Source organism: Quercus robur, chromosome 10 (genome assembly GCF_932294415.1).
Source record: "Quercus robur chromosome 10, dhQueRobu3.1, whole genome shotgun sequence".
Taxonomy (NCBI): Eukaryota; Viridiplantae; Streptophyta; class Magnoliopsida; order Fagales; family Fagaceae; genus Quercus; species Quercus robur.
Window position 1 is genome coordinate 33,404,321 of NC_065543.1, and position 17,627 is coordinate 33,421,947.

Below are 17,627 nucleotides of genomic sequence, written 5' to 3' on the forward strand. Positions count from 1 at the left end.
CAGTTGTCATTTTTGTGATTTTGGGGATGTTGATCATTTTACACATTTAGGGATATTCTAGTCATTTGGAATTTTTAGAATATTTTGGTCATTTAAGTTGTTTTAGAGTCTTCTAGTAATTTTGGAGTATGACTACAATTTTTTAAATTCCATGAGTTTAGATTTTATTTCAAATCGAATGACTTCAGATTTTAGAATCTATTTTGTATTTTTCATAAATCCAAATCCTTAATCTTTTAAACTATCCAATCAAGATATTTTGATTTACACACCTAAATTCAAATCCACATTGCCTAAATAGTAAATACTTCTAAGACATAATTTCAAATTCATTAGGAGTAGCTCTTCTTTTTTTTCTTTCTGATAATTTGATAGTTGGGAGAAGATAAATTTGATCCCCCAAATGTTTTTACTAAAAATACCAAATAGTATCTGTACGGCACAAGGGTCCCTAGGCCCACTTGCGCCATGAACTTCAACCCTACAGTATGGCCCATGGTTCCAACCCCTTTGTCCGAAGCTGGGCCCTAGGCTTGCTGAGGCCATGGGCTCGGGATCCATGCCACTATGCTTGGCCCAAGGCCCATTGGGCATGCAATCTTGAACTATACACTTCATGGTTCATAGCCAGAGACCTGCCCGGCCAACACATCTTAGCCGGGAACATGATTGCTCGGGGATACCATATCTTAGCTGCCCGGTATTGCCTTGTGGAATATCATTGCCGAATGTCCTTCTTAAGGTGGGAACCAGTTCCAAAGCCACTACTCTCACTCCCAACTAAACACCCACTTAAAAGTAATAGAATTGGACCTCCATGCCCACTAATAACCTAGAATAATCATAACCCCTCCACTAATTTTGAGCTATAAATAAGAGGTGAGAATAAGGAAGGAGGGGGGTTTTTTTGGCAATTCTGGAGAGAACACTGAGAGAAAAGAGCAATCACTCTGAGAGAGAAAGGGAGCAACTCTGTGAGGTAAAGAGAAGGGTTTGAGTAAATAGGGGTGTATTTAGGTTGCCGAGTAAATGATCACCCATAGCAGGAAACCCAAAACCCACAATACAAATAGATTGTAAGCCCAATTAGAGGTTGAGCCCAATAGCCATATTTTGGGTACGCATAATTGGCGGCGTCTGTGGGAATCTCCTACAAAACTGTGGTTCTACTAAGGCGATTACGAGAAAATGTCTGGGGGTCAATTAGGAGTTATGCTGAAAGTGGCTTTAGGAGGTCTTTTCAAGGATCCACCTAGCGGGAAAGAAGGCAGAAGAGACACGAAGAAAAGGAGGATGAGGAAAGGCAATCCAGCCTTGGCAAAGGGTCGTTTCAAACGTACTGGACAATGTCCGGCACCTCGGGGCGCAATTGCTTCAACAGAAGGGATGAAGAGCTTGAGCAAAAGAATAAGGAACTTGAATGTCTTTGTAGCTTGGTGGGGATTTGGAGTTGCAAGCAAGAGGTAGGTGTCAGAGAAGAGACCACAAGGACTAAGGAGAAAGGTCGGTTAGTGTGGAGGATCACCGTGGAGCAGGGTCCCATCAATCCGGGTCTCATCAGCACTAGGATCGCTCATGGGAATATGCAGACCAAGATTCGATTTCCCCAGAGGAGAGACGACCCCAGAATGCGGCCATGGACACTATGAGCAATGCATTATGCCGAGCTGCCAGATCACCGTTCTCAAGGAACATTGAAGGGGCACCTATGCCGAGCAGATTTACATATCCGTCATTTAATTTTTACGATGGAAAGACAGACCCAATGGAGCATGTAAGCCATCATATTCAAATGATGTCTTTATACACTCATAATGATGCACTTATGTGTAAAGTGTTTCCCTCGAGCTTCAATCCCACTGCTTTGAGATGGTTCAATGGGCTAAGGAAAGGCTCGATTCACAGTTTTTTTAAATTGATTCAAAAGTTTGGTGTCTGATTCATGACCTACAACCTAGTTCCGCAGCCCGTAGACGCGTTACTATCAATGAAAATGGGGGCTGGGGAAACCCTCCGCAGTTACGCTAGTTGGTATTAGGAGCTGTACAACGAGATTGGCGGAGGTAATGAAAAAATTGTGGCGAGCACTTTCTAGATGGGGTTGCCCAAGAATTCTGAATTACGAGACTCGTTGACAAGAATGCCTCCCAAGGATATGAGGTAGTTGATAAGGCGTATTGAAGAATACAAGCGGTTAGAGGATGACCGGTTACAGAGTAAAGGCAAGGCTCCGGTCATAAAATCATCTTTGGCATATCAGTTTACAGTCTAGGCCTTGGAAGGATTTGAGGATTCAAGAGCTGGGGCCATAGGTGGGGGAAGTGAATGTAGCCTTCAAGGAACCGGTGCATTGGATTGTGGATCGAATTAAGAATGGGCCGTACTTCCGTTGGCTGAACAAGATAGGGGGTGACCCTTCAAGGAGGAATCATAATCTGTACTATACTTACCATATGGATAAGGGGCACACCATCGAATAGTGCAGAGTGTTAAAAGATCATCTAGAGAAATTGGTAAAGGCAGGGTATTTAAAGGAGTTTGTGGTTAATCCCAAGAATCAGGAAGCTGGGCAAGGTGTTCGGCCCTGTGGGAATCCTCTCCCACCCCCATTGGGAATAATAGAAGTCATTCACGCGGCCCCAAGGGGCTCTTAGGTGTCCAGGAGGAAAGGGGTGTCGATTATGGTATCAACGGAGAGCAGCACGGATGAGCAACCCTTCGACAAGAAGTTGAAGTACACTTGAGAGCCAATCGCCTTCGATGATAACGATCTGAAGGGCACAATTCAACCACATGATAATGCCTTGGTGGTTACAGCCCGAATAAATGGTTTCATAGTCAAGAAAGTGTTGATAGATCAGGGGAGTGGTGCCAAGGTGATGTATCTCGACCTATTCAAAGGGCTCGGCCTGAAGAATGAAAATCTCACCAAGTATGATACACCCCTGATGGGGTTTGATGGCTGCATGGTGATCCCAAAAAGGCAGATCTCGCTTCCCATGAATATGGAAGGTAAGGAGGTGATGGTAACATTCATAGTGGTCGCCTCTTTCTCTCCGTACACAGTAATCCTTGGAAGGCCATGGATTCACGCAATAGGGGCAGTATCGTCCACCCTGCATGTAAAGGTCAAGTTCCGCACCAAGCAAGGAATTGTTGTGGTAAGGGATAATCAGCAAGTGGCTAAGTAGTGCTTTGTAGCCGCAGTTGACCGAGGAATCAAACAAAAGGAGTCAACCGAGGAGACTCCCTTGTAGCAATTACAGGGACCCCAAGAGGGAGCGAGGGGCTAGCTATGCCGAGGATTTGGTGAGAGTAAAGATATTGCAGGATGATGACAGGTGTTTTTTTATTAGAGCGAGTGTGAAGGACAAGAAGATGGTAGAGATGTTGCTATTTCTTGTGCAAAATGTGGACGTGTTCGCTTGGAGTCCATATGAGGTGCCCGGGGTGGACCTCAGGTTCATAATTTACAAGCTCAACGTGGATCCCTTGTACCCTTCCAAGAAGCAAAAGCCGAGGAGATCGGCTAAGGAGCACGTCGATGCTGTCAAGCAAGAGGTTAAAAAACTGAAGGAAGCCAGGGCTACAAAAAAAATATTTTTTTCAGAGTGGCTAGCGAATATCGTGGTGGTAAAAAAGAAGAATGGCAAATGGAGGGTTTGTTTTGACTTCACTGACCTAAATCGAACATGTCCAAAGGATCCGTTTCCTATGCCAAAGATTGATCAGCTGGTAGATGCCACCTATGGACACCCGAGGATGAGCTTTCTGGACGTTTTTCAGGGTTACAATCAAATCGATTTAGCTGCCAAGGATCAGGAGAAGACAGCGTTTATTTCATCTGACGCTAACTATCATTATACCGTGATGCCATTTGGGTTGAAGAATGCTGGGGCCATGTATTAATGGATGATGACGAGAATGTTCAGGGATAAGATCGAGTGCATGGTCGAGGTTTACAATGATAATATGGTGGTAAAAAGCAAACGGGAGATATAACATATTGACAATCTTAAGGAGGTGTTCAAAGTACTTCGACGTCACAAGTTATGCCTCAATGCTGATAAATGTGCCTTTGGAGTGGGGTCTGGCAAGTTCATAGGGTATTTGATCACTAATCAAGGAATTGAAGTCAACCCTGATCAGATTGAAGTAGTGAAATGTCTTAAACCACCAAGCAATCCAAAGGAAGTCCAAGTACTGACCAACATGTTAACTGCCCTTAATCGGTTTATTTCCAAGTTCGCCGACTGTTGTCGTCCATTCTACCAGCTTTTGAAGAAGTGGAAGGAATTCCAGTAGAGTGAGGAATGTGAAAGGGCTTTTAAGGAGTTGAAAGAATGTTTGGTGCGAGCACCTATGCTGACAGCTCCAAAACCAGGGGAAGATTTATTCATGTATCTTTCGGTGTCAGAACATGCCGTGAGTGCCATGCTTCTGAGGGACCGAGGGATGCAATAGCCAGTATACTACATTAATTAGACCTTGGTTGATGCCGAGACAAGGTATTTTCCTTTAGAGAAGTTAGTGTTAGCACTAGTACATGCTACACAAAAGTTACCCCACTGCTCTCAAGCCCACACCATTTACATGTTAACCGAGTATCCCCTACAGTCGTTATTGAAGAGATCTGACTTCACGAGAAGAATAGCTAAGTGAGGAACTCGGCTGGGCTCTTTTGACATTAGGTATAGGCTAAGAAGCTCGGTGAAGGGTTAGGTCCTCACTGATTTCGTTGTAGAGTTTTCCCCGAGAGAGGGGAAGGAGATGGTTTGCCCTGTAGAGGTAATCCCATGGAAGGTATTCATGGACGGTGCATCCAACGCACTAAAAGTCGGGGCTGGGATTGTAGTCATCACCCCAAAAGGAATAAAATTAGAACATTCCTTTAGGTAAGGCTTTAGGGCCTCTAACAACGAAGCTGAGTATGAGGCCTTGCTGGCTGGGTTGAGAGTTGTATCAGATCTGGGTGCTAAAGAGGTAGAGATCTATTTAGATTCTCGGTTGGTGATCAATCAAGTACAGGGAAGATTTGAAGCTAAGGATCCCTGAATGATGGAGTACTTATGGTTGGTGAAGCAAACTATGGACCGCTTCCTGAGCATCAAAGTGGTTCAAATGGCAAGGAGACAAAACTAGCACGCTAACTCTTTAGCCACATTGGCGTCGTCATCAACCGAGCGAATTCCTCGATTGATAAAAGTGGAGCTGGTAGTAGAACCAAGTATCAGAGCAGGAATAGGTGTCTCACCAACAGTTAAGCCGTGTTGGATAGACTCGATCATCAGCTTCTTAGCCGAGGATCGAGTGCCGGCGAATGAGAAGGAAGCATAAAAAGTACACTAGACAGCTACTCGGTATTGGTTGTCTGCCGATTGTAAGCTATATCGAAGATCTTTTGATGGGCCTTACCTGCAGTGCTTGCACCCTAGCAAGACTGAGGAACTCCTAGCCGAGCTACATGACGAGGTGTGCGGCAGTCACGTGGGGGGACGTTCGTTAACTTACCGGGCAATGACCCAAGAATTTTGGTGGCCGCGAATGCAAAATGATGCTAACGAGTATGCACGGAAATGTGAGCAATGTCAGAAGCACACCCCTATGATCCACCAATCAGCAAGGAACTTGAAGCCCATTAATAGCCCCTGGCCCTTTGCACAGTGGAGGCTAGATATCATTGGTCCATTCCCTCAGGTAATAGGAAACCGGAGGTTCGTCCTAGTAGCCATGGATTACTTCACCAAATGGGCGGAGGCAGAGGTGTTGGCGAACATCCGAGATGTGGATGTTAAGAAGTTTGTATGGAGGAATATAGTGACGAGATTCGGGGTTCCGGAGTCCCTACTGTCAGATAACAGGTTACAGTTTGACAGCGAAGCTTTCCGCGAGTTTTGTGGCACCCTTGTCATCACAAATCGGTATTCCACCCTAGCATATCCACAGAGCAACGACCAAGTCGAGGCCACCAACAAGGCCATTGTGAACGGGTTGAAGAAGAGGTTAGAAAGTGCTAAGGGCAGGTGGGCAGAGGAGTTACCCAGTGTTCTATGGGCATACTGAACTACCCTAAGAAAGTCCACGAGAGAAACCCTGTTCTCCCTAACATATGGAGTGGAAGCAGTCATACCGGCAGAGGTGAACTTATACAGTGCCCGAGTTTCAAGATTTAGCCCCGCCGAGAATTCAAAGTTAATGCTGAGACAGTTGAACTTCTTGGAAGAACGCCAGGAATCAGCGACTATATGACTAGCAGAATATTAACAAAAACTTGCCCGGAGATACAACAGGGATGTAAGGAAAAGGGAGTTTGGAGAGGGAGATCTGGTACTTCAGAAGGTAGTGGGGAATACACGAGACATCAACACAGGAAGTTAGTACCAACTTTGGAGGGACTATACAGAGTTACCGCCATTGCAGGTGCAGGGGCGTATTATTTGGAGGATTTGGACAAGAGACCACTCCCCCAGCCATTGAATGCCTATAATCTAAAGAAATTCTACCACTGATTATCAGTTTACGAGGGTACATATTGAGTGTAATGTTATGTGTGTATTGTTAATTAATACAAAAGTGATGTTTATCCATGCAGGTGTATTTGTACTTATAATTCCATCATTGCTAACTCATTAACTCCAGTCAATATACACGAAGAGGGCTAAGGCAAACTATTCTAAGGACAGAAACCTGTCCTTGGTTCAATTTTCATCACCGAGTAGGTGGAAACCTTGCACCAAAATATCCTAAGGACAGAAACCTGTCTCCAGTTCGATTGTCATCAACGGACAAGCAAAAACCTTATGTTAAACTATTCTAAGGACAGAAACCTGTCCTCGGTTCGATTTTCAGTATCCGATGTGCTCCGTGTCTTGAGGGTAGAGCATCCTGACTACCCCGGTTATGAGCATCTGCAAACTGTGTCAAAAAACGAGATGATTTCTGCTTTCTACGAGCGCCCTTCTGATTGGGGTGATCGTAAGTTTACACCATGTTCAACCTTTGCTAAAGGTCCTAGATTCATGAACATGGGGATGACTTTTTTTTTGCACCCTCTTTCTCACTATAACTCTATCACAGAGCCTCGTGCTCGATTTTTGCTTTCCCTTCTTGAGCATCTCGCTATAAATTTTCCTTCACATTTTATTCTTTCTATTATAGATGTGTATAGGGATACAGCGACCTGTGATAAGCTCACCTTCCCTTTAGCTATCACGCAGATTTTATGCCATTTTTATGTTCCTTTTCCCTCGTTCGACCACTTCCCTGTTATGCGTGCCATTGACTACGCTATCGTTAAACGGAGCAAGGCACAGTTTTGATTGAGATAGTCTGGTATGGCAGCTCCTCCCACTCCTTCAACTCCGTCCACCTCTGCTTCCTCTACTTCAGCAGGAGGTGTGACTCTAGATGCTATCATGGCGCAGCTTCAACGCATGGATGCTCGCCTTGATACACTCTCTACTGAGTTGTATTAGGTGAACACCTGTGTCAGCCGTATTGCTAGATGGTAGGCTCGCCTTGGTGGTTTTGTGGAGTCTTCCTCTCCTTCTCCTGAGGCACCAGAGGCATTCGAGGACAACGACAACTTCAACGACGATGATGATGGTGAGGATGGAGATGCTAGCTCTTCCAGCTCTGACGAGATGTCTACTTGAAACTCTACAAATCCCCATTGTAACTGCCACGCGCGTCACCTCGGTTCACAAACCATCAGACAATGATGACGGTTGAACCAAACAATCAGATACAACACACCTTTTAAGGGCGCATTAATGAGTCTTTAACCGTCCAGAATCTATTCGTTAAACTTCTCGGATAGTTCTATCTCTTAATGTCCTTGATTCGTTCCTGAGGGCTGGGCACAAATCAAGGGGGGGCTAATGTATGGCACAAGGGTCCCCAGGCCCATATGGGCCACGAACTTCAACTCTACAGTGTGGCCCATGGTTCCAACCCCTTTGTCCAAAGCTAGACCCTAGGCCTGCTAAGGCCATGGGCCCGAGATCCATGCCACTATGCTTGGCCCAAGGCCCATTGGGCATGCAATCTTGAACTATACACTTCATGGTTCATAGCTAGAGACCTACCCAACGAACACATCTTAGTTGGGAACGTGATTGCTCGGGGATACTATATCTCAACTGCCCGGTATTGCCCTGAGGAATATTACTGCCGAACATCCTTCTTAAGGTGGGAACCAATTCCAAAACCACTACTCCCACTCCCAACTAAACACCCACTTAAAAGTAATGGAATTGGACCTCCATGCCCACTAATAACCTAGAGATATCATAACCTCTCCACTAATCTTGAGCTATAAATAAGAGGTGAGAATGAGGAAGGAGGGGGGTTTTTTTGGCAATTCTGGAGAGAACATTGAGAGAAAAGAGCAATCACTCTAAGAGAGAAAGGGAGTGACTCTATGAGGTAAAGAGAAGGGTTTAAGTAAATAGGGATGTATTTAGGTTGCCGAGTAAATGATCACCCATAGTAGGAAACCCAAAACCCACAATACAAATAGATTGTGAGCCCAATTAGAGGTTGAGCCCAACAGCCATATTTTAGGTACGCACAATATCATTTGAGCTATAAAGCTCTTGGCACAAATGTTTTTATTATAACAAAATTTTCAAGTTAGGCCCACCATATGTTTTTATAATTCATATCAAACCATTTTATATTTGACAATGATTTGTAAACTCCTTTTATTTTAAATCTTCAAATCCAAATACAAACTTTTTTTTTTTATTTGTTAGTTTGTTTAGAAAGAGTTTTGGGTCTATCTTTATCTTTGTTTTTGTGGACAAATGAAAATGATGATATCCTTCCTCACTCAAGAAGCATTCAATATGAGAAAGTATGGGAGGTAAAAACTCTATCAAGGAAAATTTCTAACTACTTTTGAAACATGCTATTTTTGTCAGTTCTTATGTTTGTTAGTTATTTATTTCTTCTTTTTCCTTTTTAGGTGAAAGTGGAAAAAAGAATAGAAAATGTTTTCAGTTGGAACTTCAATAGAAAAGCATTTTATGTTTGAACAAACGGGGCCTAAAACTAGAAATTATTATAATTACTTCTTTGGGTATGCCTTGTTGGCTGTCAGACTCCACAAACATGAGAACTGATATATATATATATATATATATATATATAAAGAGAGAGAGAGAGAGAAAATAATTTTTAAATATCTAAGATGGTATTATCATATAAAAAAAAATTAATGGATACTCTAAGAACATTAGTTTAAGAAATATTTTTAGAAATTCTTTATGGAATAAGAAGAAAAAGTAATTTTTTTTTTACAGTTTTTTATGATTCTCTTAAAAGTAGTATAAAAATTTTCCTAAAATGTGGGTTCCAGTTAGTTCTACTAGTAAAGTCTTTGATAATTGTATAAAAGATCTGGGGTTTAATCCCTGCCTACACCAAAAACCGATCGGTATCTTAGTTTGATAATAAAAAGTTATCATTAAGAACGAACGCCGTAAATTGAAATCCTCTAAAAAAAATTCCTAAAATGACTTATTAAGAAATTTATTAAGGGCATCACTTAACCAGACATTTACTATATCAGCGCAATAAACAAAAAGTAGTCGTTTACGCAACATAATTATTGGGTAGATGTGCTGTCCTATCCTATCCTCTAGAGCTAGCGGATGAATGTACATAACAAAGTTGAAATGAATTGGTGGATATTACAGCCATGATAGAATTGGATGATGAATCTGTAAGCAATAACAGATGGTATGGACAAAGCTTCATGATAATGGTGATGAATACTGATGTTATAAACAACGCATAGTTGTGTTTCTTTTTTCAATGGCTGGCAAGATAAAAGATGCTGGGGATCAACTCTGATAGCTTATGATCCGAGGAAGAAACACATGTTATATTGTGTTAAAGTGGTTGTACAATTATACTCCCAGCTCAGGTTGACATGATCTGTTCACAGATATTTGCCTTCATCAAGTGCCCCTTTGGGGCAAAATCTTCATGCAAGCTTTAATTACACATTTTTTGGTCTGGTATGGAGTGCTTTTGGAAGCTTAGATCGTTTTGCCCCTAAACCCCATAATGATTATCATGTCACTCAAAATTTAATGTAAATTTAACTAGATTAAGAAATAATAATTCCAGCCTTGAATATCTCATTAAAATCCTGAACAGTTTCTTAATATATAGTTGTTTGTGAATCAGAGACGAGAGAGTTTTCAAGAGGCTGAGCATATGGCCTCATAACTCTAGGTAAATAAAACTTCATAGGCAAAAATATTTCTTGTCTTCCTCACCATAAACGCTTGGGTTCAAGTCACTCTTAGCAAACTGGGGCCATAGAGCCGTATAAGTGCAGGGTTTATCTTTATCTCATCGGGTAGAAAGTGACTAACTGAACAATTGTACCTTATTTTTAATTATCAAAATAAATAAATACAAATTTCTATCATTTGGTAATTTGTGTTTTGAAATTGTCAATTTAGGCCCAAATTTTTTAGAGTACATCTAATATGCCCCTTCCATCTATTTGTATTTTTTTTTTCCACTAACATCACATCACAAAAACAAAATTGAAGAAACAAAACCTGGCCATCACAGAAACGAAAATGAAAAAACAAAACTTGGCCTATAAGTTGATGTCTCCTCCAAATCCCCACAGATTTATTACTCCTGACCAAACAGTGAAATATGCTTCCAATTTTTCATGATTGTTTTTTGAAATCTGCTTTCTATATAAATAATTGTGTTTTTCATTATTGTACCACGGGCGGCCTGTGGTTGAATGCTTGATAATGATTTCAAATGTCATTTGTTAGCATTAAATTACATGCCAATCGACATTTATATTATTGATAATTCGATAGTTAAGGATGGAGAAATATAATCTCTATAAATCTCTATTTTTCATTATTGTACCACTGGCCTGTGGTTGAATGCTTGATGATGATTTCACCTGTCATCATTTGTTAGCATTAAAGTACAAACCGATCGACATTTATATTATCGATAATTCAATAGTTAAGGAATGAGAGATATAAATTCTAAAAATCTCAAGCACATGAAAGTGTTGATTAAGGTACAAAACTCTTAGCCATGACATACCAACATTAGAGGTATAAAAGGATTAGCCAAACTCTTATTAAACCCAAATCTAACTAAACATTTATTTCTTTAAAAAAAAATTTAACATTTATTATTATCTTGGTTAACATTAGCTGCCCCAGTAAATTCCAAACTGAAAGGATCTGAGTTTTCTTTTTTTGGTTTGACAATTTTGAATCCAACCAAAGTCCACCCCACACATCAACTAGGGCGAGATCAGGCTATAGCATGGCTTGGCCTTTTCACCATAACCAAGCAACCTGAACCTGTACGTATATATAATCCACACCTTGCCAAGTAGAGTTGGGAAAAACAAACAATATTGGCTTGGTGGAGATGGAGTTATGGTGTTCTGGGAGAAGAAATCGGTGGATTTGGAGGAGATAGCAACATTCTTTGTTTCGGTTCAGCTGGTTTTGTTTTTTTGCTTTTGTTTTTTCTTAATTGTGATGTTAATGGCAACAATCAACATAGTTGGATAGTAGGAGCATATTGATGCGTTCTCAAAGATGAGGTGTAATAATTAAAAATTGACAATTTTAAAACACAAGAGACTAAAATGACATTAAATACAAGGGATAATTACAGTAAACCCACCTGGAGTTAGGCCCGATTACACTATGCCTACCCGTGGTTCAAAACTTATCACTTTGCCCACCTGAGGTGCCTTCCGTTAGGGATCTATTACCCACCTCTCCGTTTGCCGTTAGAAAAACACATTTTTAAAGAAAAACAAACATAACAAAGATCAAAAAATAGGGTTTTTATTTCTTAAGAACTTCTATAAGAACAAAACACAAAACACAGGAATAGCACAGATCAAATGCTATTCCTGATTAAAAGTGATTTCATTGAGCATTTGTTTTTTTATTTTTGTTTTTTTTATAGATCTCTCCAACTTTTATTCAAACCAAACCAAACCCAAAAAAAAAAAAAAAAAAATCCAAATCCCAGAAAACAAATTACCAGAAATATATTTTGCTGTTGATCCTTGTCCTCCATTCCAAATCCATTCTCTGCAACCAGTCTGACGACCGCGATCTCGCGTTCGTGAGATCGCGCCGGATCGAGATTGCGATCGACGGCGCGATCTCGTGAACGCGAGATCGCGACGTTGATCGCGATCTCGCCTTCGCGAGATCACGCTGGCGAGATCGCGATCTGGGATCGCGATCATTGATGATTTTTTTTGGGTTGTGGCTTGTGTCCGCGATCGACGGCGCGATCTCGCGAAGGTGAGATCGCGACATTGATCGTGATCTCGCCTTCGCGAGATCACAACGTTGATCGCGATCTCGCCTTCACGAGATCGCGCCGGCGAGATCGCGATCTGGGATCTGTAATTGCTTCCTAATCCACATTTCAATGGGTTTTCCAAGTGTGGAGCATGTAATTGAATTGTTACGAACTATTCGATGAAGTCTTTATTGAAGGAATTGTCCTGTATTCCCACCTCTGCATGATCCTCTGATTAAAAGGGATTTCATTGAGCATTTGATCTGTGCTATTCCTGTGTTTTGTGTTTTGTTCTTATAGAAGTTCTTAAGAAATAAAAACCCTACTTTTTGATCTTTGTTATGTTTGTTTTTCTTTAAAAATGTGTTTTTCTAACAGCAAACGGAAAGGTGGGTAACAGACCCCTAACGGAAGGCACCTCAGGTGGGCAAAGTGATAAGTTTTGAACCACGGGTAGGCACAGTGTAATCGGGCCTAACCCCAGGTGGGTTTACTGTAATTATCCCTAAATACAAATTAAGAGCTACCAAAAGGTATTTTTACCAAATTTATATATATACACATGCGTATGAATCTAATCTTTTCAATAGTTAAATTCTTTTTTATAGTATACAATTTTTTTTTTTTTGTGTACTAATATGAGGATTTAAATCATTCTCTTCTCAAAAAAAAAAAAAAAAAACAAAAAAAGTTTAAACCATTCATCATACAATATATTATAAAATATAAATTGGGTTTTAGAATTTGTAGTTGCACCAATTAAGGGTGAGTTTAGTTCAGCCTTTTGTAAAAGTGCATGATGAAAAAGAGAAGTTTTCAAAAAGTGCATAATGAAAAAGTGGAGTTTTAAAAAGCTGAGTGTTTGGTAAAAGCCGTTAAAAAGTGTTTTTTGAAAAAGCTGAGTGTTTGGCTAACAATTATAAAAGTTGCAGTTTGAGGGATAAATTACCAAAAATGACAATGTATATATAAGAGAATTTATTTCATACTTAAATCAATTACTTCATATACTTACTAAAAAATAATAATAATATATTATTGGTATTATTTTAATAAAGTTTGGACAATTTTTCTTTTTTAGTGTCATAATTATTTGTTATTACCATTAATGACTTCTTATCAATATTAATTAAATCTAAATAATTTTCATCATCATGAAGCATAAAATGAAAATGTAAAAAGATGATAAAATATACACCAATAATCCAAGTTTAAATTGTACTACATAAAAATGTAAAAAGATAATAAAATACATATCAATAATCCAAGTTTAAATTGTACTACATAAAAATATAAAAAAAAAAAATTTGTACTACATGAGTTCTGCTCCAGTTGCTGCAACATCCCTAAACATTCTATCAAGTTGTTGTAGATTCTGTAGACCTTTATGTCGAAATTTTGAAGCTTTGGGTACTTCCTACAAAATGTAATTGTCATTTCACTCATATTACAATAATATACATAACTATTTCAAACTAGCTACATATTAATAAAATACTCAACTCACCTTCAACTTCATGTCCCACCAATCATCACTAGCATCAATTGTTCCCTTCACTACATCCCAACCTAAATTTGTGTCAAAACCCTTCAATTTTTCCCACACTCTCCAATCTGCTTTTAATACATCCCACCTACATTTTAATTGTTCCTTATCATAGTTTAGACCGGTCTTATCACAAAATTTGATTACTAAATTGCTCCAACCTTTGGCACTTAAGGCAGCAAAGATTCCTTTATTCCCAACTTCAATCTCTTCCACACAAAGGTTACAAAAAGTAGTTGTCCAACTTGGATCTCCCCATTCTGCTCTTGTTTTGTTTGCCTCGGAGTTGGAAGTGGTGTTTTTACCCATCTATAGAGTTAAGCATCCATAAGAAATGCAAAAAATAGAATTCATAATATTCCAATCTAGTGAACTAGTTACAAACATGATCTAATAAAGCCACACAAAAAAAAAAAAAAATTGCTACCTAATCTGAGCATTAAAATAGAAAGGGCTAGAGAGGAATCTCATCATGTCACAACTCACAAAAGCACCGTTTGTACATTCATACGTCAGTAGACACAGCCAGAAAATTGCTACCATAATTGAGGACACTGGCCTCAAAAGCAGTCAAGTTCATTGCAATAGACTACTCTTAATAACTCAACATTCAATCCCATAAAGCATAGATGGTCTTATAATGGTTTTATAAATGGTCATACAAGGTTATTAACCTTAATCCAAATCAACTGCAATATCCAAGGTTATTAACCTTGAGAACAAATCATACAAATACCAAAATAACAATTTACGAGTCAACTAGATTCAACTTTACATTAAATTCCAATTCTAAATGAAGCAAAACACTTCCACTCCTCATTAATAAAGACCAAAAAAATCACATAAACAATAAAATTTGCAAAAAAATCTACCATTCAGTACCAAAAAAAAAAAAAACATTGTATAGCTTAAACCTCAATTCTTAAACTAAGCAATAAATTCTTACACCAAAGCATTCAAAACCCAGAAAATCACATAACTAATAATCAACAAAAACCACAAAAACCAACCCAAAAAACTCAAGCTACCACTCAGTACTAGAAAACATAAAAATAAATATAACCCCATAACATAACTACAACTTGAAAATTCATATCAAGCAAAAGACTTTCTACCACAACCTTAAAAACCCAGATAATTAAATAACTAATAATCAACATTGAAACACAAAAACTTGGGTGGGGTGCTGATGTGTGGGGTGCTGATGGGGTGTGCGTGGGCTGCTGACGCACCCCTGCACATGCATGCCCCATCAGCAGCAGACGCACCCCACATCAACAGCCCACGCACACCTTACAACACCTCACCATGCAGCAACACACGCACTTCTCATTAGTACCACACGCACTTCTCATTTCTTAATCTCAGTAATTAAATTTCATCTGTGATAGAGCAAAATTATATCATATGTAAACTATTCAGTCATTGGTGACTATATCTGGGCTGCATTACAATCATATGGTATTTTTTTTTGGTGTTTGGTACACTGGAAAACGTAATTCAACAAAAAACAAGCCCAATATTCCACAATGTCACATACTCAACGAACCACGACAAATAAATTCTGCCTATTTTCAAGGTCACAATCAAACACCCAAAAAAAATAGGCTGATTTTTTGGAAAACATTTTCTGCTGAAACAACAACAAAAGAGCATAATTGATGAGTGAGAAATGAGAATGAAAACGTTATGTATGACCTGAACAAGCTCTGTCATAATCAAGTTGTACGGCACCGAGACCCCAAAGCCCATACCGGCATTAAGCCCAAGCCCATACAGCTCCTGGGCCCAGGCCCATACCGGTTTTGGATGCAGGCCCAGTGGAAAGGTCCAGTTACCCTACGCCCTTCTTGAAACTGTCTTAACGTGAAAACAAGTTTTGGGGTCTGAGTTCCAACAGACGATCAGTTTAACTTTCCCGGGCAAGCGAATTGGCCGTGTCCGGGAAAGTCATGATATGCACGGGAAACTCATGATATGCACGGGAAACTGAGTTGCCGAACATAATCCATCAAGCAGGAACCAAGTTCCAAGGTCATAAATGCTGCACCGCCCTCTCACCTAAACATCCACTTTAACCAGATAATATTGGACCTTTAGTAGCACTAACGGTGGCTGTAATCATAATCTCCCCACTAACCTTGGCTATAAATAGAAGAAATTGGGGAGAAGAAGGGGTTCAGAAAAATTGAGAGAAAACCATCAACTGAGAAAGAATAAACTGAGTGTTGCTTTGAGTCTCTCTGCCGAGAACGACCCAAAGTAGGAAATCCTCAAACCCACTACAAATAAATTGTGAGCCCAAGTAATTTAAGGCCCAGAAGTCTCGTACTTGGTTCTTACACAAGTTAAAGTCAACTAGAAAAATTCTTCTATTCTTCTGTGAAAACCAGCATGAAAAATATTTATATTTCTTCTAAAAATTCTTCTTTCTTTCTCATTCTTTATATTTCTAAAATACCCAAATCAGATATCGCATAACTTAAGACAGAGCATCCACAAAATAAAAAAGAAATTACGAAGCATGTACAAAACAAAATTTTTTTCAGTACCCGGCAAGAAAACAAATAGATCTTTAGCAAGAACAAAGCATGCAAGATCTGAAAAAAAAAAAAAATAATAATAATAATAATAATAAATAAATAAATAAATAAATAAATAAAATTTGATAGGTTAAAAAAAAATTCAAATCAGTGTTGGTACCTGGTGGTTTTTGGTAGCAAATCGGTGTTGCTTGGTGTTTTGTTGATCAAATCTCTACCTTCAAAATGTATTTCTCATATCAGATTAGACAAATAAAATAAAAAATAAAAATTATAGAGGAAGGCCCGTTGAAGAAGACGAAGAAAGAAGAAGAAGAGGAAGAAGATTTTCAACGGGTGACAAAAGAAAAGAGAGACTTACGCGCAAGGAGAGGCAGAACTGAGAGAAGAGATGAGAGGCGTGGAGCTGTGGCTTGCGCAGAGTAGAGAGATGAGATGAGAGGAATGAGTGCCTGAAGACTGAAGACACCTTGCCCTTTATTGAAGGGCAATTACGTAATTGCAAACTCAACCCCCAACGGATACATTAAATGCGCACCAGCTTTTAACAAAATGGACTGATATACCTCCATAAACTCAAACGCGCATTCCTTCACAAATATAAAACGCAACTTTTACCAAAAAGTTGCGTTTTATACTTACCAAACACTGTTTTTGGGTTGGCGTTTTTGAAAAAGCGCTTTTTGGGCTTCAAATGCTGAACCAAACGGGCACTAAGTAGCTATCTCTTGCGAGTTGCGACACATGGCTACACTCTCATTAATTATTAAATTAATTCTTATTAATTGTTTAAATATATTTTCTCAAATCACATCTTAAGATTTTTTTAATGATATAATGATAAGATTTAATGATATTACAATTTAATTAAAATTATATTATTTAAGTTTTAAGAAATTTAAAATTTTATTACTGAAATTTCAATAAATTTCAATATTTACTTTAATTCGTCATATAGATTTTTTATTTTTTATTTTTTGAAAATGGACTCTTCATTCATTCAATCAATAAAGTTTGCATCTTGATACAAAGCTTCCATAGCTAATGGAGGTAAATCTTTCATCCAATACATGTCATCAATAATAATTCTCGCATATTGAGCTAACACATAAGCCACTTTGTTTCCCCCTCTTCTTGTAAAATCTATACTCACCCAATGCAACCCTCTAAGCATTTGCTAGATGTCCCCCACCACATTTCCAAGC

The 17,627-nt window shown here is 39.2% G+C and overlaps 1 protein-coding gene across 1 annotated transcript; it reads right to left on the reverse strand.

Annotated features, from left to right (window-relative positions):
- Window positions 1–13,509: 13,509 nt before the first annotated feature.
- LOC126703542 (L10-interacting MYB domain-containing protein-like) lies at window positions 13,510–16,931 on the reverse strand. The gene is made up of 4 exons (XM_050402502.1): window positions 16,784–16,931; window positions 16,583–16,640; window positions 13,841–14,188; window positions 13,510–13,750 (listed from the first exon to the last, which is right to left on the reverse strand). Exons 3-4 carry the CDS (start codon window positions 14,186–14,188, stop codon window positions 13,646–13,648), a joined length of 453 nt encoding a protein of 150 aa, XP_050258459.1. The 5' UTR covers window positions 16,583–16,640; window positions 16,784–16,931; the 3' UTR covers window positions 13,510–13,645.
- Window positions 16,932–17,627: the final 696 nt, after the last annotated feature.